General features: G+C 30.9%; 1 protein-coding gene and 1 long non-coding RNA gene across 2 annotated transcripts in view; both read left to right on the forward strand.

Moving 5' to 3' along the window:
• The first annotated feature begins 7296 nt into the window (after window positions 1-7296).
• LOC139849722 (uncharacterized) lies at window positions 7297-9339 on the forward strand. Its single transcript, XM_071839350.1, has 3 exons — window positions 7297-7430; window positions 8597-8753; window positions 9102-9339. Exons 1-3 carry the CDS (start codon window positions 7428-7430, stop codon window positions 9146-9148), a joined length of 207 nt encoding a protein of 68 aa, XP_071695451.1. The 5' UTR covers window positions 7297-7427; the 3' UTR covers window positions 9149-9339.
• A 4852-nt stretch (window positions 9340-14191) lies between these two features.
• Window positions 14192-21815, forward strand: part of LOC139847043 (uncharacterized) — a 42699-nt gene continuing 35075 nt past the window's right edge. The window contains exon 1 of the long non-coding RNA XR_011759276.1: window positions 14192-14384. This is a non-coding gene — a long non-coding RNA (uncharacterized lncRNA). The remainder of the gene's footprint in view (window positions 14385-21815) is intronic.

The following is a 21815-nucleotide window of genomic DNA, read 5'->3' on the forward strand; positions in this document are numbered from 1 at the left end:
TTTATATGTTATCTAACATTTATGATTACTTATGCAATTAATCATTATTTATTTCATGCATACTAATGTTTATTCTTAAATTTATAATCTTAAAAGTTAAAATAAAAAAAATAGTTTGTATTTTTATTAAAAGTAAATCTTAAAAGTTAAAATAAAAAAAGTAGTTTGTATTTTTATTAAAAGTAAATCTTAAAAGTTAAAATAGAAAAAAAAATAGTTTGTATTTTTATTAAAAGTAAATCTTAAAAGTTAAAATAAAAAAAGTAGTTTGTATTTTTATTAAAAGTAAATCTTAAAAGTTAAAATAAGAAAAGTAGTTTGTATTTTTATTAAAAGTAAATCTTAAAGGTTAAAATAAGAAAAATATATTATAATAATATATATTATAACTTAATATATATTATAATAATATCATTAATAATATAATATAATATGAACCTATATTCCCTTATGATTTTATTATTTGTAATCATACCATTATTCCTTTGTTTACTACTTATGAATCTAAACTAATTCTAATTGCATGTTGTTATTCATCTACGAAAAAAAAAAATATTATGATTATGATTATGATTATGATTTATGTTGTTCATCTTTCTGAAAATAGAAAATGTCAAACTTATCAAAGCTTGAGTTTGATGCCTTAGACGTATCGGGAACAAACTACACATCATGGGTTATGGACGTAGAAATAAATCTTGGATCATTGGGTATTCTAGAAACTTTAAAAGAAAATAATACTTGTTCCGATCAAGATAAATTAAAATCAATTGCTTTTATTCGCAAACATATTGATACCACCTTAAAACATATGTTTCTCACTATCAAAGATCCACATGTTTTATGGGAAAGTATCAAGAGTAGATTCGATAATCAAAAGGAAATATTACTTCCAGCTGCGAGGGAAGAATGGAGAAATCTAAGGTTCCAAGATTTCAAAAAGGTAAGTGAATACAGCTCGGCCATGTTCAAGATCCGTTCAAAGCTTCAATTCTGTGGTCAAGAAATAAGTGATGCTGATATGATGGAGAAAACTTTCTCCACAATGCATTCTGCAAATATAACTGTGCAAGAAAATTTAAGATTGCAGAATTATAAAATTTTTTCCAAACTTCAAACTTATCTCTTAGTTGCAGAAGTTAATAAAGAATTACTGATGAAAAATCAAGAATCTCGTCCTACCGGTGCGCTAGCATTTCCTGAAGCTAATGCTATTAACAATAATAATAATAATAATAATAAAAGAAGAAATGCACATGGACGAGGGCGTGGAAGAGGTCGTAGCCATATTGGCCAAAACCATCATCATGGAAATTACCATAACAATAATAAAAATCATAACTATGTTCGAAATCACCCTTATGGTAATGGTCGTGGTGGTGGTCGTGGTCGTGGCGGTCGTGGTTGTGGACAAAGAAATAATAATCCACAAAATTATAAAATCCAAACACCATACAATCCCACAAATCACAATGTTGAAGAAGGCTCTTCAAAGAATGTTGAAGATTCTTGTTACCGATGTGGTAAAATTGGCCACTGGTCTAAAAACTGCCGAACAAATCAGCATTCTGTTAATCGGTATCAAGAATCCCTAAAGGGAAAAGGAAAAGAAGCAAATCTTGTGGATGACCTTGATACAAAAATCACTGAGCCAACTTGTGACTACTTTAATGAATAAATTTCTAATATCTATATATATATATATATATATATATATATATATATATATATATATATATATATATATATATATATATATATATATATATATATATATATATATATATATATATATATATCCTATTATATGTTCTCGTTAAATAAATGGTTGTAGATTTTCAATCTGCACCATATCTAGTTTACTACATATTTCATTATTATGTGCTATCGTTTGTAACATGTTTTGAATGTAATATATTGATGAATTATATACTCATTATTTGTTTCTCATATTTTTTTTGAAGTTCATGATGTATACTGCTGGAGTAAAAAATCAGTCAAATGGTGGAGATATTTGTATTGCAGACAGTGGTGCCACTCACACCATACTCAAATCTAAAAAATATTTCACAGACTTGAAAGCAACGGAAGGAACTATACATACTATATCAGGTCCTGTGGACTTAATAAAAGGAATGGGAAAGGCAAAATTCATGTTACCAAATGGTACGAATTTTCTGATAAATAATGCCTTATTTTCTCCCATGTCAAAGAGAAATTTGTTAAGTTTCTCTGACATATACCAAAATGGATATGATTATCAGTCAGTGACAACAGAAAATGAAAAATATTTAAGTATCACTGATAAGAATCGTGTAATTGAAAAACTACCAAGACTTCATTCTGGTTTACATTATACACATATAAATGTACCTGAAGTAAATGTGGTAGTTAAAGAAAAATTATGTGATCCTGTAATGATCAGTTTGTGGCATGAGAGATTAGGTCACCCAGGATCAACAATGATGAAAAGAATAATACAAAATACACATGGACATCTATTGGCGGATCAAAGGATCCCTCATGATGCACTTATCCCATGTACATCATGCTCACTTGGAAAGTTGATAATAAGACCATCACCTCTTAAGGTTGAAAAAGAATCACCAATGTTTTTTGAAAGAATTCAAGGTGATATATGTGGACCAATTCATCCACCATGTGGACCATTTAGATATTTTATGGTTCTAATAGACGCATCTAGTAGATGGTCTCATGTTTGTCTATTATCAAGTCGAAATATGGCATTTGCAAAATTTCTTGCTCAAATTATTAAATTGAGAGCACATTTCCCTGATTATACTATTAAAAGGGTGAGACTAGATAATGCCGGTGAGTTTACGTCTCAAGCATTTAATAACTTTTGCATGTCTATTGGGATTATTGTTGAACATCCCGTTGCCCATGTGCATACACAAAATGGTTTAGCTGAATCATTAATTAAACGATTGCAGCTAATAGCTAGACCATTGATAATGCGAACAAAACTCCCAGTATCTGTATGGGGCCATGCAATTTTGCATGCTGCATCATTGATTCGCATTAGACCAAGCGCAAGTCATACATATTCTCCTTTGCAACTTGCTTTTGGTCATCAGCCAAATATTTCCCACCTTAGAACATTTGGTTGTGCGGTTTATGTCCCTATCGCACCACCACAACGCACTAAAATGGGTCCTCAAAGAAGGATGGGAATATATGTTGGATATGAAACATCTTCAATAATAAGATATATTGAACCCATGACGGGTGATGTTTTTACAGCACGTTTTGCTGATTGTCACTTTAATGAAACATTATTCCCTAGATTAGGGGGAGAAATAAAAAATAAAGAAAATGATGTTTCATGGTGTGAACCTCAATTAATGTATCTTGATCCTCGCACAAAAGAATGCGAGATCGAAGTTCAAAAAATAATGCATATGCAAGAACTTGCAAATAAATTGCCTGATGCATTTACAGATACAAAAAGAGTGACTAAATCATATATACCAGCAGCAAATGCTACAGCTCGAATTGAAATTCCAAAAACTGGCAATAATGTTATTCTTGAGTCTTTGCCACGCCAGAAACGTGGGAGACCAATTGGTTCCAAAGATAAAAATCCTCGGAAAAGAAAATCAGCTGATAATGAGGTAAAAGAAAGTGTTCAAGAAGAACTACAAATCAATACTCCTTCTGCAGAGGAGATTGATGATGTCAATACGGAATTTTCAATCAATTACGCACATTCAAAAATATTATGGAACCGAAATGAAATGAAAAATCTTGATGAGATATTTTCATATAATGTTGCATATGACATCATGAATGATGATGATGATCCAGAACCAAAATCTGTCATGGAATGTCAAAATAGACATGATTGGGATCATTGGAAAGGAGCAATACGAGCTGAATTTGAATCACTCAATAATAGAAAAGTTTTCGGATCTATCATTCTCACACCTAAAGATGTGAAACCTGTGGGATATAGATGGGTTTTTGTGCGAAAAAGAAATGAGAAAAATGAAGTTACAAGGTATAAAGCTAGACTTGTAGCTCAAGGTTTTTCTCAAAGACCGGGAATTGATTATGAGGAAACTTATTCTCCTGTTATGGATGCAATTACTTTTAGATACTTAATCAGCCTGGCAGTTTCTGAAAATTTAGAAATGCATCTCATGGATGTTGTGACTGCTTATCTTTATGGATCACTTGATAGTGATATATATATGAAGATACCTGAAGGATTTAAGGTATCAGAAGCAACCAATGCAAAACCCAAAGAAATGTACTCAATCAAGTTACAAAGGTCTTTATATGGGTTGAAACAATCGGGTCGCATGTGGTATAAACGATTAAGTGATTACTTGATAAGCAAAGGGTATACCAATAATCTTATTTGCCCATGTGTTTTCATTAAGAAAACAACATCCGGATATGTGATCATAGCTGTTTATGTTGATGATCTTAATATCATAGGTACAAATAAAGAGATCCATGAAGCCATTCAACTTCTAAAGAAAGAATTTGAAATGAAAGATCTCGGAAAAACCAAGTATTGCCTTGGTTTACAAATTGAACATATGCCTAATGGTTTACTTGTACATCAAACAACATATACTGAAAAGATTTTAAAACGTTTTAATATGGACAAGGCAAAACCATTAAGTACTCCTATGGTTGTTAGATCACTTAATGTTGACACTGATCCATTTCGTCCCTGTGAAGATCATGAAGATATCCTGGGACCAGAAGTACCATATCTTAGTGCAATTGGAGCTCTTATGTATCTTACAAATTGTACAAGACCTGACATTTCTTTTGCAGTTAATTTGTTGGCAAGGTTCAGCTCAGCTCCTACCAAAAGACACTGGAATGGGATCAAACACATATTTCGATACCTTCGAGGAACTACTGATTTAGGATTATTTTATTCTAACGAATCAAAACAAGATTTGGTTGGTTATGCAGATGCAGGTTATTTATCTGATCCACATAAAGCTAAATCTCAAAATGGATATGTATTCCTAAATGGAGGTACCGCAATATCATGGCGTTCTCAAAAACAAACACTTGTTGCAACATCATCAAATCATGCCGAAGTAATTGCATTACATGAAGCCAGTCGGGAATGTTTTTGGTTGAGATCAATGACACAACTCATTACTGATTCTTGTGGACTAGAACGCAATAAAAGTTCAACAACTATCTATGAAGATAATGTAGCTTGCATAACACAGATGAAAGAAGGGTATATCAAAAGTGACCGAACAAAACACATACCCCCTAGATTCTTCTCATACACTCAAAATCTCATTAAGGACAACCAGATTGAAATGAGATATGTTCAGTCCAGCAAAAACTCTGCTGACCTTTTCACCAAAGCACTTCCAACTGCTATTTTCAGAACACACGTTCATAATATTGGCATGAGGCATGTTCAGAAGATGTAACAACTCAGGCGTTGCCTACTTGAGGGGGAGTCAACTCTATGCTGCACTCTTTTTCCCTTAGCTAAAGTTTTATCCCAAAGGGTTTTCTTTAGCAAGGTTTTTAACGAGGCAGTACTAGTTATTCACTAATAAAATTATCATCCAAAGGGGAGTGTTATAAAAGTAATAATTGGATGATAATTTTATTATTATTATAGATATTGCATAGTATATTTTTTTGAGTATAAATAGGTGTGTTGAGTTAGAGTTTATTGTATGTATTTTTTGGTTAACAAAAAACACTCTCTCTCTCTAGATTCCAAATGCCACCAAACTCTCATTGTACATTTTTCTATAAATAAAAAACCAATTACTCATACCGTTTGTTCAGCCTTTGTTTTCTCCGTTTTACAGTATCTCTATCTCTATATACCTTCTACAGTCAAGAACCACTAAAGGTAGTTATAAGCCTACTGAATTATAACAATTTATTTATTTTTTTATCTTATTTGTTTTTTCTAAGAGATTCACCTAATTGATAGAAAATACAAATAAACCACTTAAGGTTCTATTCGTTATACTCAATGTTCCATCGTTCAACTTCAGTTAAAATCATTAGACAACACTGTTAATCATATATTTTACCGATCAAATTAGGAACGAATTAATTGATTCATTATTTTTACAAAGACAAACATTTGATTTAGTTAACAAATTAACAGATGCATCCATATTGATGAACTACACGTCCACACACATAATTTCACATATTTGTAATTGCTTTAAACATTTTTTTTAGCGCAACCTAAACATATATGAAAAGTTGACAACCAGTAATAATAATATAGAAATTAGATCCTATTCGTTTCTATGTTTCTTTTCTTCTACCTTTCCTATAGAAAGGATAACACAAGTTATTCGTGGCAGGAACATAAGAGCTCTCGGTGTCCGAATAAAATTCTCGCCGTCGGTCCAAAATCGACGCCGACAACCACCGTCGGTCGACACCGCGTCACCGTCGATCCCACCGTCGGTCGACACTGTTGCGTAGGCGACGGTGAAAAAAACGACCGTTGCCTCTTTTTTTTTTCTTTCTTTTTTTCTTTTTTGTTGTTTTAATTATTATTTGTGCTGGTAATTTGTGGTTTTTGCATGTTTGGGAAATTGAAAAATAGGGGAGAAGAAGATGTGAAAATAGAGAAGAAGAAGATGTGGTTTTTGCAGGTGTGGTTTTTGTGGTTTTTTTATTTTGTTTTTTTTTTCTTTTTTCTTTTTTAGAATCTATAAAAAGCAATAATTAATAATAAAAAAGTATTAATAAATTATATAAAAATAATAAAATGGACACTGAAATGGATATTGTGGACACCTCCACCAATATCACTGTCAGTCAATTTCGACTTCCATTTTCGACACTGAAAAATAGACACCGAAATGGACACGGACACCTTGTACTCTAACTCTCATCAACAAAATAGACATCACTACAGAGACGGATCTTTGAGGTGGCAGGGGTGGACAGTGGCCCCTCAAAAATTTGTTCTCTTAGTGTAAATGTTAGTGTAAATTTTATTTTTTATGATCTAAAATATAAATATTAATATAATAGCCCCTCCAAGATTTTAGAATCTTTCTTATATTATATAAGTTTTGAAATAAGTTTGACCCTCCCACTAAAGTCGTTCAAGATCCGTCTCTGCATCACTATGACAAAAGTATTAAAAATCGGGAAAATAGTTCACGGAACAATTTTTAAAAGACCTAAAATGACATATAAATAAGGGTATTTCTTTAAATTATTATAAAAACAATTTTCATCAATACGCTGTCGTTTGCAGCTCTTTGCATAGTAGATGCAAAGTATAATACGCAGGTCCACCGTATATGTTTGCTCCCATTTCCAAATAACAGGCGCTGGTTTCTCAAACCATAATCAAGCACTTCTTAAATTCTCTCTAATTTATCCCCCAATCGATCGTAATTTTATAGATCAGATCCACGAAAGCTACAATGGTAATCAATTCTTACCTCATTTTTATTAAATTGTTTTTTTTTTTTCTTTCTTATGACGTTAATTTCGATTTCGATCTACAACCTTTTTTTTATAGTTTTGGAATCAGTAACTGTATCTGGTCGAGTTAGGGCTTTCATTCAATGAATTTGAATTTGAATGATCTGCATGTGAATTTTGGTTAGATCTGATCTGTTCATAAAATTATGATTTCAATTTACGGTTTTTGTAATTTATGTTAGGGTTTTTATATAGGTATTGAGTATATCTTTTGCACTGTGATAATGCATTTTGTTAATATGTATTTTTTTGGTAGCATGTGACATCTGAAATTGAACCTTAGTATCCAATTTTTTATTCTGCTTTTAGAGTTAAATTGAAGTTAATCATGAATTGTTAGTAATAAATTGAATAAATGGAAATAAAAATATAATTGATTGACTTTTTTTTTAAATAAAAAACAATGAGCTCTATTGAGGATATACTCATATACTGAACTTTTATGAATATTACATTTTAGGATTATCAAATTTAAGGATAGAATAGAGGGCTTTATTTCATTTTTTAATCATGTCACATCATGAATTCAATATACTAAGAATAATTCTTGAAAATTCTAATGCTTTATGCTAATTAACTTAAAGGAGAAAGGTGTACTGGTCCCCTTTTTATACTAAGATCAATTTGTATTCTTGACTATGTTTGCTTTTATCTCAGGAAAGCATGCAATTCATGCTGATTTTAAATCAAGTTTTCACCTTTGTTAGCACCAAGATTGCTGATTTATGCTGTGTAACTATTTGATACAAACAATTTAATATAATGGCTTACTTTTGTACATTTATTTTTCGGATGTCGATATTTGTGACAATTTAACTTATGAAGGGAAAGCACAATATTTTCCACTTGCATATGGGATATGCTTTTCAAAACACTAGTCATGTGAAAATCCAAAATTAGGTTATCCAATGTGCTTTTCCAGGTAGGCAGGTTGATTATGTAGTTATGTACGTGTGTTGATAAAGAATTTAAAGGCATTGAAAGTTCTGAGATGCACGTTTATTTCGTTTTTAGTATTTGAAGTTCATAATCTTTTATTTATTTTCTTTTAAATGGGATTTTTTTTGTTGATTGATAACTGAATTATCATGTGCTGGGGTATATGTAGACAACTTCCAAACGTTTAGCTGATAGAAAGGTGGAGAGGTTTGAGAAGAACATCAAGAAACGTGGTTCCGTGCCTGAAACCACAACAAAGAAAAAGGACTCTTACCCTGTGGGACCTATAGTCCTCGGTTTCTTCATATTTGTTGTGATAGGATCCTGTAAGTTCTTCTCTTTTTTAGACTTTGCCCAAAGCAGTTTTAGTATGTGCATGTTGTTTACAGTAAATTGCCTTTCAAACATATGCTAGTTACAGTTTTAAATGGTTGTTACTTGGACTAAATGTCATGATCACATTGTAATCTGTACTAGTTTACTTATATGGACGGATGGACCCATATGAAGGCAAAGGCCTAGGGTTTTAATTAGGATTGGGATCATAAGTTTTACTCTTGTTTAAATAGATCAAATTAAATGTCTCACCAAATTCTCTTCGTTGGGGTTAGACTTAATAAATGGTTCTTTTTTGTTGCCTAATCTTTTAACCTAATTATGTTTTTCTTTTGCAGCCTTGTTTCAGATAATCCGCACAGCCACAAGTGGAGGCATGGCTTGAATCTAAAAGCATGAACCGCAGCTTCTGTCAAACGGCTAGGATATGTTTTATGGTCTGTTGGTTAGAGAGCTAAAGTTGCATCTTATGTTACTAACTAAACAGGTCTTATGTTAAAGGATTATGTGGTTTTGTTGTGACTTATACTGAGAATGAGATATATGAAAAATGAAGTATTTAGTATCTTTATGACATTATTGCTGAAATGGTCCCTGTTGTTTGTACCAAAATGCTGATTTAGACCCTGTGTTTTTTTTATTGATTTGTCCTCGTGGTTTGTCAGTCTATTTCTAAGAGACGTCTAAATGGATGAATGTTAAATGGATGCATGTTAAATGGATGCATGTAAGAAGCACACGATGGGCACACGAGGGTGTTTTAGTCATTTTCTACTCCTTTTCTCCCTATTTCTCTTTTTCTCCCTTTTATTTATTAAACCCCTGTACTCCAAACTACCACCCTAAACAAGTGCAGTACTAAATTGCAAACCCCAAATCCCCTTATTTCTTCCTTGCCCCTTATTTCTCCTTTTTCTTCACACTACTGACGTCAACAACCACCAACACCGATGTCACCCCTAAAGCCACACCACCAATGTCAAAACACCTCTTGTGGTTTCAACCACCACTGCCACTGCTAACGTCAGAATGTGTTGCTAGGGTCACTGAAATAACAAGTGAACTTCAAGATTTCAGTTCTCGTTGTTTCGGCCGTTTCTCTTACCCGACGAACATCATCTCTATTTGAACAACCTCCCTTTAACGAACAAACTCCTTCCGACGAACATCATCTTTGTTTTCTTTTTTCTCTCACTGCTTCGGCGAAGATCGTATCTCCAAAAATTGATGTTGAGACTAATTCACAAACACCATAGTAAACACAGGTTCGCAAAGACAGATTTAGGTGGAATTTATATTCCGACGAAAGTTTTTTAAAAGAGATGGTCGCTTTGGGTGATTGTTGAAACCACCGTAGGTTGAAACTTGAAACCATTGGAGTTTTCTTAATGATTTTCTTCATGTTCAGTTTTGTTCACCATGGTTTTGATTAAGATGTTTGTTCACCATGAACTATTTCAGGCTTTCAGCAGAGATGTTTTATATCTAATGAAGGTTGAGATTAATTTCTATGTATTTGTATGAAATTAGGTTTGTATTTTTGTTTAATAATTTCCAACGTGTTTGTATCAAATTGCGTTTGTATTTTTAGTTTTAGTTTGAGGTTAGATTTGGTTTTGATATTAATTTTAAGAGTTTTGATTCTGTTTCATTTTAGTGGGTTTGATTTACCATGTTATTAAAGTGTGAAGAAAATGAAATAATTAGGGTTTGTTTTGATTTTTTGAGGGGATAAAGATAAAGGGGGAGGAATGAGACAACATAAAATGACATTTTCCATTGGTAGAAGGGATTACATCAGTAAGATTGACAAACTAGGAGGACCATATCAGTAGAAAACTACATGGATTAATCTGCATTTTAGTACAAACTACATGGACCATTTCATCAATTATGTCTATATATATATATATATATATATATATATATATATATATATATATATATATATATATAGGGAGAGGATCCGGTGAGAACTTTTTTAGTGTGAGAACTCTAGGAACTCCAAAAACACTCTAAGTACACACTAAGTACGCTGAAATTCGAGCAAAAAAGGTGCACGGGCGAGCAAAAAAAGAAAATCGAGCAAAAATCAAAAACACGGACGAACAAAAAAAATTCATAGTCGAGCAAAAAAAAAAAAAATTTTGTTCGAATTTCAAAATGTAAAACACATTTTTGTTCGAATATCATCATTTTTGTTCGACTACCCGTGTGTTCTACATTTTTTTGTTCGAATATCAAAAATGTAGAACACAAAATTGTTCGTCCACCGTTTTTTTGTTCGAATATCATTTTTTTTTTGTTCGCCCTTGTCTCATTTTTTGCTCGAATTTCTTTTTTTTTGTTCGGCCGTGTCCCATTTTTGCTCGAATTTCCCTTTTTTTGCTCGAATTTTCCTTTTTTACTCGATTTTCAGTGTATTTTTTAGTTTGCACACAAAAAAAGTTCTCATTTAATCCCTCTACTATATATATATATATATATATATATATATATATATATATATATATATATATATATATATATATATATAGTGAAGGGATCCAGAGAAAACTAAGAGTGAAAGAGAACCCATAGAATTCATAGATTAAGCTCAATCTGCACACAAATTAAGCTCAATTTGCATACAATTTGAGCTCAATTTACACGTAGATTGAGTTCAGTCTGTGAGTTTTCTGAGTTCTCTCATACCCTTGGTTCTCTCTAGATCATATATATATATATATATATATATATATATATATATATATATATATATATATATATATATATATATATATATATATATATATATATTATAAAGCGCGTGATAATAATTCTACGTGTCAACTCCTGATCAATTCTTACAATGTGTCAACTCCTCCATTATTTCTGCCACGTGTCAGTTTATCAGTTATTTCCGTCTAATGAATCATTAAATTTCATAACTTAATGTGTTATACAAATTTCATTAAAATGGTTATTTGATAATCTTATACATATTTAGATGTATTATATAAACGCATGAGCTCATATTTGTCAATTGAAGTTAAAATGGTTATTTGATAATCTTATACATATTTAGATGTATAACTGCTCTCCTTCGTTTGAGATTTTGACATAACGAAATTACTTTGTACTAAAAACATATACAATTAGAGATGTACATAAAATATTATTCTTAATGGTCGATTTAAAAAACTTTTTATGGACTCATGTTTGTTGTTTTATTTATTATTTGTCAATTGAAGTTATAATTATTTCAATTGACGATCCAGAAATTTCCGACCAAATTTAAAACTTAATCTTTATATGATTTTGACAAGATAAGCAAAGTCTATAATATTGATTCTCAAAATTTTTAAAATTAATTATAAATACACACATATATATATACACATATATACATATATATATATATATATATATATATATATATATATATATATATATATATATATATATATATATATATACATATATATATACACATATATATATATATATATATACACATACATGTATATACATATATATATATACATATATATATATACATACATGTATATATATATATATATACATGTATATATATATATATATACATGTATATATATATATATATATATATATATATATATATATATATATATATATATACAATAAGTTGGAATATTAATTATTAAAATTAATTATAAATAACTTACAATGTGTATTTAAAAACTGATTTATGTATATTAAATAAAGATACATACATATATATAATTTCAAGTTATTTAGTAAACGATAGTAACATTCGTTTATTGATTCGATTGATATTTAGATAAGTTAACTAAAACGTTTAAGATGAACAAGTAAAACACTAATTTGCTACAGTATTTTCGAATTGCTACAGTACCCGAAAAGCTACAGTGTTTTCGAAAACCACTATTTGCTACAGTAAAAATCATTTTGCTACATGAAAACACTATTTCAAAATGAAAATGTATGTATATTTTACAAATGTTATAAAATATAATATTAACTTAGATATAAAACGTTTTGATTTAAAATAATATTATTATATATTAAGACGTTAATTTATAGAAGCAAATGACCAAAACACTCGAACGTTCAAGATACACTTCGGGTAACATAGTTATTGGTAATGTAAGTCTATATTTTGGCAAAGGTACGAGTCACGAAACGTAAAGTACAAGTTTTCTAAGCATACGAAAGGACGTTCGAAAAACCGGAACCGGGGCATTAGTCAAGCGTCAACGTACATATTATCGGACCTAAAATTACAAGTCAACTATGCACATGAATATATATATATATATATATATATATAATTAATATAAATTATATATATATATTATATATATAATAATATGTCGACAAACAAGAAAACAAAACATATTGGGTGCGTGCCAGCTGGCCATGCGATCGCATGACATTATGCCTTCAGACTCATGCGATCGCACAGAGGCGAAGCCAGAATTTTAGAGGGATGGTGTCACAAATTAAAACCGTAATATACCGTGTCACACTTCTCAGTTGTTCGTTGCGTTTGCAATGGGCCAAACCTAAGCGAACTTTTATAACCGATAAACAAAACGATATGAACGGTGTTTTTTAGTTTCAATATCAATCTAGCACGATCGAAAATCTCGCTTAAGTTGGAACTATTTAAAGTTAACTAAGTCAAAAAAATAAGTAAATACACATAAAGTATGATAAGTTGATTCATAAGTCAGAAAAATTACATCTCATAAAATTGCAGGCTCATTTAAATATTGTAAATATGCTTAGTTTTTTGTTTCTTTTAAAATACATCATATTACTTAATAATAATTTGTTTCAATATTTCTTAAGTAAATAAAAGATACGATCTTCCTAAATGTAAAATTATAATTAGACAAGCAAATTTAAAAAGTTTAAGTGGGTTTTTTGAAATATAAAGATAATTTTAGGGGTTTAGGTGAAAAGAGTAATAAATAGCCAAAAGTATGCAAGGTCACTTATTAAATTGTGGGGTCACTCATTGAATTTTCAAAGTTTTTACACTACGTGAGCCATAGGGATGTGGACTCCTGGAAAGTTCGATGGTGTCACGTGCCCACCTTACCTTATGAGTAGCTCCGCCTATGCGATCACATGAGGTTTGAATTCAGCAAAAGTGTATAAAGCTCGATCAGTTTGGCCGATTTCTTCACACTCTATTCTCTTATTTCTCTTCTGCTCTCTAAAATATATATATATATATATATATATATATATATATATATATATATATATATATATATATATATATATATATATATATATATATATATATATATATATAATAATAATAATAATAATAATTATTATTATTATTATTATTAAGATTAATAATATTATTAATCTTATTATTATTATCAATAGTATTAATGTTATTTTTATTAGTATTATACATAAAATACTACGACGAGGTCATGTCCAAATGATTTCAAACCGAGTTTTCGAATGAGTCAAAGCTAAGGAAACTATGGGTTATAGGCGCTATGGAGGTTATGGGTAATGTTCGTGGGTATTGTTCGCAAGTCAAACCTAGTGTTTATCATCTACGTTGCGTCTACGTACTTTCCTACAATATTGAATCACAATATTGATATGTGAGCATTCATATCTTATCTTTTATATATTAATAGTGTATCCATGTCTAGTGCTCGAGTATATATGTTTATACATGCTTGTATGCTAAATTTTGTCGTTAGATAGTTTTATGAAGAATCGCGAATTTAATACATATACTACTGATATAAGTTATGTGATATGCATGTTATTGGAAAGCTGGCAAAAAATTAATAACTTTTCATTTAGAAATCGCGTGATTTCGATGAACGGATTAAAAGATATAGTCAACTGAATTATGGTTAACGTTAATTGAAATTGTGTTTGAAACTGTAAATTAATATTTAAACAACTTGTCTATGAGATTGATAAATTGGATTTTTAGATATTACTAATCGAGTAAATGAATTTTTATATAAGGCACGTTTTGTCTTGTTGAACAATTGTCAAAGTTGACTGTTTTATCATGTTTTAAAGCTTTATAAACACTATAATCTGATTTTACAAGTATTGGAAAACTATGTGAAATAATAAATCATGTTCGATTGCCATGATAATTCAAATATAATATAGCTCCTGAAATAAATAATATTTTGAGGTTGATAAACTATAAATTCGTTCAATTATCAAGACTTATACTATGTTAATAAACATGTATAGATTTAAAGATCATATTTGGTCAGGTTGACTTTTGAGATGACTTTTGTTAACTTCTGCATGTCGGTCTCGAGCATTGAAATGTCCCGTTCATATTGATTATAAACATTCCATATTAATTGATTTCGTTGCGAGGTTTTGACCTCTATATGAGACGTTTTTCAAAGACTGCATTCATTTTTAAAACAATCATAACCTTTATTTTATCAATAAAGGTTTTAAAAACATTACGTAGATTATCAAATAATGATAATCTAAAATATACTGTTTACACACGACCATTACATAATGGTTTACAATAGAAATATATTACATCGACATATGTATCTTGAATGCAGTTTTTACACAATATCATACAAACATGGACTCCAAATCTTGTTCTTATTTTAGTATGCAACATCGGAAGCTCTTAGTATTCACCTGAGAATAAACATGCTTTAAACGTCAACAAAAATGTTGGTGAGTTATAGGTTTAACCTATATATGTCAAATCGTAACAATAGACCACAAGATTTCATATTTCAATACACATCCCATACATAGAGATAAAAATCATTCATATGGTGAACACCTGGTAACCGACATTAACAAGATGCATATATCAGAATATCCCCATCATTCCGGGACACCCTTTGGATATGATATAAATTTCGAAGTACTAAAGCATCCGGTACTTTGGATGGGGTTTGTTAGGCCCAATAGATCTATCTTTAGGATTCGCGTCAATTAGGGTGTCTGTTCCCTAATTCTTATATTACCAGACTTAATAAAAAGGGGCATATTCGATTTCGATAATTCAACCATAGAATGTAGTTTCACGTACTTGTGTCTATTTTGTAAATTATTTATAAAACCTGCATGTATTCTCATCCCAAAAATATTAGATTTTAAAAGTGGGACTATAACTCACTTTCACAGATATTTTCTTCCTCGGAAATAAGACTTGGCCACGGATCGATTCACGAACCTATACAAATATGTACATATATATCAAAGTATGATCAAAATATAATTACAACCATTTTTATTATGTTTTAAAGATTTGAGTGTATTAAGTCAGTTGTCCTCGTTAGTAACCTACAACTAGTTGTCCACAGTTAGATGTACAGAAATAAATCGATATATATTATCTTGAATCAATCCACGACCCATTGTATACACGTCTCAGGCTAGATCACAACTCAAAGTATATATATTTTTGGAATCAACCTCAACCCTGTATAGCTAACTCCAACATTACTGCATATAGAGTGTCTATGGTTGTTCCAAATAATATATATACATGGGTCGATATGATATGTCAAAACATTTGCATACGTGTCTATGGTATCCCAAGATTACATAATATATTAGAATACATGTATAATACAATATAAGTTATCTAGGATATGATTTGTATAGATTTGTTAAACATTTCCCGTAGCTAAAAATATCAAAAATATCCATTCTTGTTTTACCCATAACTTCTTCATTTTAAATCCGTTTTGAGTGAATAAAATTGCTATGGTTTCATATTGAACTCTAATTTAAGAATCCCAACATAAAAAGTATAGGTTTATAGTCGGAAATTTAAGTTACATGTCAATTACTAAAGAGGTAGTCATTACCGTCGAAAGAACGACATCTTGATGACCATTTTGAAAAACATACTTTCACTTTGAGTTTAACCAAGATTTTTGGATATAGTTTCATGTTCATATGAAAAATCATTTTCCCAGAATAACAACTTTTAAATCAAAGTTTATCATAGTTTTTAATTATCCAAACCAAAACAGCCCCCGGTTTCACTACGACGGCGTATATCCGATTTTATGGTGTTCATCGTGTTTTCAGGTTTTAAATCATTAAGTTAGCATATCATATAGATATAGAACATGTGTTTAGTTGATTTTAAAAGTCAAGTTAGAAGGATTAACTTTTGTTTGCGAATAAGTTTAGAATTAACTAAACTATGTTCTAGTGATTACAAGTTTAAACCTTCGAATAAGATAGCTTTATATGTATGAATCGAATGATGTTATGAACATCATTACTACCTCAAGTTTTCTGGATAAAACTACTGGAAATGAGAAAAATGGATCTAGCTTCAAAGGATCCTTGGATGGCTTGAAAGTTCTTGAAGCAGAATCATGACACGAAAACAGTTCAAGTAAGATTTTCACTCGAAATAAGATTGTTATAGTTGTAGAAATTGAATCAAAGTTTGAATATGAATATTACCTTGAATTAGAAAGATAACCTACTTTAAATAACAAAGGTTCCTTGATCTTAGATGATTACTTGAAATGGATTAGAAAGCTTGGAAGTAGACTTGCAAACTTGGAAGTATTCTTGATTTTTATGAAACTATACTTATGGAATTTATGAAGAACACTTAGAATTTGAAGATGGAACTTGAGAGAGATCAATTATATGAAGAAAATTAAAGAATTAAAGTGTTTGTAGGTGTTTTTGGTCGTTGGTATATGGATTAGATATAAAGGATATGTAATTTTGTTTTCATGTAAATAAGTCATGAATGATTACTAATATTTTTGTAATTTTATGAGATATTTCATGCTAGTTGCCAAATGATGGTTCCTACATGTGTTAGGTGACTCACATGGGCTGCTAAGAGCTGATCATTGGAGTGTATATACCAATAGTACATACATCTAAAAGCTGTGTATTGTACGAGTACGAATACGGGTGCATACGAGTAGAATTGTTGATGAAACTGAACGAGGATGTAATTGTAAGCATTTTTGTTAAGTAGAATTACTTTGATATATGTCTTGAATTCTTTCAAAAGTGTAAGAATACATATCAAAACACAACATGTATATACATTCTAATGGAGTCGTTAAGTCTTCGTTAGTCGTTACATGTAAGTGTTGTTTTGAAACCTTTAAGTTAACGATCTCAATTAATGTTGTTAATCCAATGTTTATTATATCAAATAAGATGTTAAATTATTATATTATCATGATATTATGATGTATGAATATCTCTTAATATGATATATACATTAAAATATCATTACAACGATAATCGTTACATATAAGTCTCGTTTCATAATTCTTGAGTTAGTAGTCTTGTTTTTACATATGTAGTTCATTGTTAACACACTTAATAATATATTTAAATATCATTTTATCATGTTAAATATAGTGTATCAATATCTTAATATGATACATATGTATTTAGTAGACGTTATCATAACGATAATCGTTATATATATCATTTCGAGTTTCTTAACTTAGTAATCTCATTTATTATGTATATCACACATTGTTAATATACTTAGTGAGATACTTACTCATCATAATATCATGTCAACCATATATATGTCTATATATACCACAACATGTAGTTTTTACAAATTTGTAACGTTCGTGAATCGCCGGTCAACTTGGGTGATCAATTGTCTATATGAAACTTATTTCATTTAATCAAGTCTTAACAAGTTTGATTGCTTAACACGTTGAAAACATTTAGTCAGGTAAATATCAATCTCAATTAATATATATAAACATGGAAAAGTTCGGGTCACTACAGTACCTACCAGTTAAATAAATTTCGTCCCGAGAAGCTGTTGAAGGTGTTGACGAATCTTCTGGAAATAGATGCGGGTATTTCTTCTTCATTTGATCTTCACGCTCCCAGAGTGAACTCGGGTCCTCTACGAGCATTCCATCGAACCTTAACAATCGGTATCTTGTTTTGCTTAAGTCTCTTAACCTCACGATCCATTATTTCGACGGGTTCTTCAATGAATTGAAGTTTTTCATTGATTTGGATTTCGTCCAACGGAATAGTGAGATCTTCTTTAGTAAAACATTTCTTCAAATTCGAGACGTGGAAAGTGTTATGTACAGCCGCGAGTTGTTGAGGTAGCTCTAGTTGGTAAGCTACTGGTCCGACATGATCTATAATCTTGAATGGTCCAATGTACCTTGGATTTAGTTTCCCCCGTTTACCAAATTGAACAACGCCTTTCCAAGGTGAAACCTTAAGCATGACCATTTCTCCAATTTCAAACTCTATATCTTTTCTTTTACTGTCCGCGTAGCTCTTTTGTCGACTCTGGGCGGTTTTCAATCGTTGTTGAATTTGGATGATTTTCTCGGTAGTTTCTTGTATTATCTCCGAACCCGTAACCTGTCTATCCCCCACTTCATTCCAACAAATCGGAGACCTGTACTTTCTACCATAAAGTGCCTCAAACGGCGTCATCTCAATACTAGAATGATAACTGTTGTTGTAGGAAAATTCTGCTAACGGTAGGTGTCGATCCCAACTGTTTCTGAAATCAATAACACATGCTCGTAGCATGTCTTCAAGTGTTTGTATCGTCCTTTCGCTCTGCCCATCAGTTTGTAGATGATAGGCAGTACTCATGTCTAGACGAGTCCCCAATGCTTGTTGCAACGTCTGCCAGAACCTTGAAATAAATCTACCATCCCTATCAGAGATAATAGAGACGGGTATTCCATGTCCGGAGACAACCTCCTTCAAATACAATCGCGCCAACTTCTCCATTTTGTCATCTTCTCTCATTGGCAGGAAGTGTGCTGACTTGGTGAGACGATCAACTATTACCCAAATAGTATCATAACCACTTGCAGTCCTTGGCAATTTAGTAATGAAATCCATGGTAATGTTTTCCCATTTCCATTCCAGGATTTCAGGTTGTTGTAGTAGACCTGATGGTTTCTGATGTTCAGCTTTGACCTTAGAACACGTCAAACATTCTCCTACATATTTAGCAATATCGGCTTTCATACCCGGCCACCAAAAGTGTTTCTTGAGATCTTTATACATCTTCCCCGCTCCGGGATGTATTGAATATCTAGTTTTATGTGCTTCTTTAAGTACCATTTCCCTCACATCTCCAAACCTTGGTACCCAAATTCTATCAGCCCTATATCGGGTTCTGTCTCCCCGAATATTATGATGTTTCTCTGATCCTTTGGGTATCTCATTCTTCAACTTTCCTTCTTTTACAACCCCCTGTTGCGCCTCCTTTATTTGAGTAGTAAGGTTGGTACGAATAAATATATTCATAGCTTTTACCCGTATAGGTTCTCTGTCCTTTCTACTCAAAGCGTCGGCTACTACATTCTCCTTCCCCGGGTGGTATCGAATCTCAAAATCATAATCATTCAACAGTTCAATCCACCTGCGTTGTCTCATATTCAGTTGCTTCTGATTAAATATATGTTGGAGGCTTTTGTGGTCGGTATATATAATAATTTTGATCCCATATAAATAATGCCTCCAAGTCTTTAATGCAAAAACAACAGCACCCAATTCCAAATCGTGAGTTGTATAATTTTGCTCGTGAATCTTCAATTGTCTAGACACATAAGCAATCACCTTCGTTCGTTGCATTAATACACAATCGAGACCTTGCTTTGATGTGTCACAATAAATCACAAAATCATCATTCCCTTCAGGCAATGACAATATAGGTGCCGTAGTTAGCTTTTTCTTCAATAACTGAAACGCCTTCTGTGACAACCCGGAAATTTCTGACCAAATTTAAACTTTATCTTTATATTATTCTGACACGATAAGCAAAGTTTGTTAAGTTGAATCTCAAGAAGTGTAAACTGTATTCATACATTCATTTAACCTTGACCATACCCTGACGATTCACGAACCATTATAATTGGATTGGAAAATATACGTATATATATATATATATATATATATATATATATATATGTTTACAAAAATATAATATTAACTTAGTTTAAAAAAAAACGTCATGATTTAAAATAATATATTTTGATAAACAACGAGTCACTGATTTATAGAAGCAAATGACCACAACGCTCAATTTTATAAGTTACATTTTTATAAGGTAATTTATTGATGAGTAAGTCAAATTATTAATAAGGGTACACGTCACGTAACGTAAAAGGCTAGTTTTCTAAACGTACGAAAGTACGTTCGAAAAACTGAAAGTGGTACACGAGTCGAGTATCAACGTACGAGTCAACGGACCTAAAATTACAAGTCAACTATGTACATGAATATAATATAATATAAATATAATTAATATAAATTATATATATTATATATATATATATATATATATAATAATATGTCGACAAACAAGAAAACAAAAAAATTGTGAGCTGGATTTTGGGGCCATGCGACCGCATGAGAAATAGGCATAAAACCCATGCGATCGCATGGCAGTCAGAATTCAGAAACATTCTATAAATTGGTCAGTTTGCTCAACACACACAGACATATATTCATTTTTACTCCGTATTTATTATTATTATTATTATTATTATTAAGATTAATATTATTATTAATCTTATTATTATTAGTAGTATTAATATTATACATAAAATACTACGACGAGGTCTTGAGCGTGTCACTTTCAAAATGGGTTTTCAAGCGGGATAGAGCTAAGGAAATTATGGGTAATGTTCGGGGGTATATTTATGAATCAAACCTAGTGTTTATCATCTCCGTTACGTCTACGTACTTTTCTACAATATTGAATCTCAATATTGATAGATAAGCACTCATATTTTATCTTTTATATATTAATTGTGTATCCATGTCTAGTGCTCGAGTATATATATTTATACATACGTGTATGCTAAATTTCGTCGTTAAATAGTTTATAATAGATCACGAATTAAATATATATATTACTGGTAAAAGGTATATGATATACATGTTTTTGAAAAGCTGACAAAAAATCAATAACTTTTCATTTAGATATCGAATAGTTTCGATGAACGGATTAAAAGATATGATCAACTAAATTATAATTGACGTTAATTGGAATTGCTTTTGAATCTGTAATT

This window comes from Rutidosis leptorrhynchoides, chromosome 5 (genome assembly GCF_046630445.1).
Source record: "Rutidosis leptorrhynchoides isolate AG116_Rl617_1_P2 chromosome 5, CSIRO_AGI_Rlap_v1, whole genome shotgun sequence".
Classification (NCBI taxonomy): domain Eukaryota; kingdom Viridiplantae; phylum Streptophyta; class Magnoliopsida; order Asterales; family Asteraceae; genus Rutidosis; species Rutidosis leptorrhynchoides.

Coding starts and splice junctions, on each gene's coding strand:
- LOC139849722 (XM_071839350.1), top strand. Junction 8,754..9,101: donor ATTTGTTGTGATAGGATCCT/GTAAGTTCTTCT, acceptor TTTCTTTTGCAG/CCTTGTTTCAGATAATCCGC.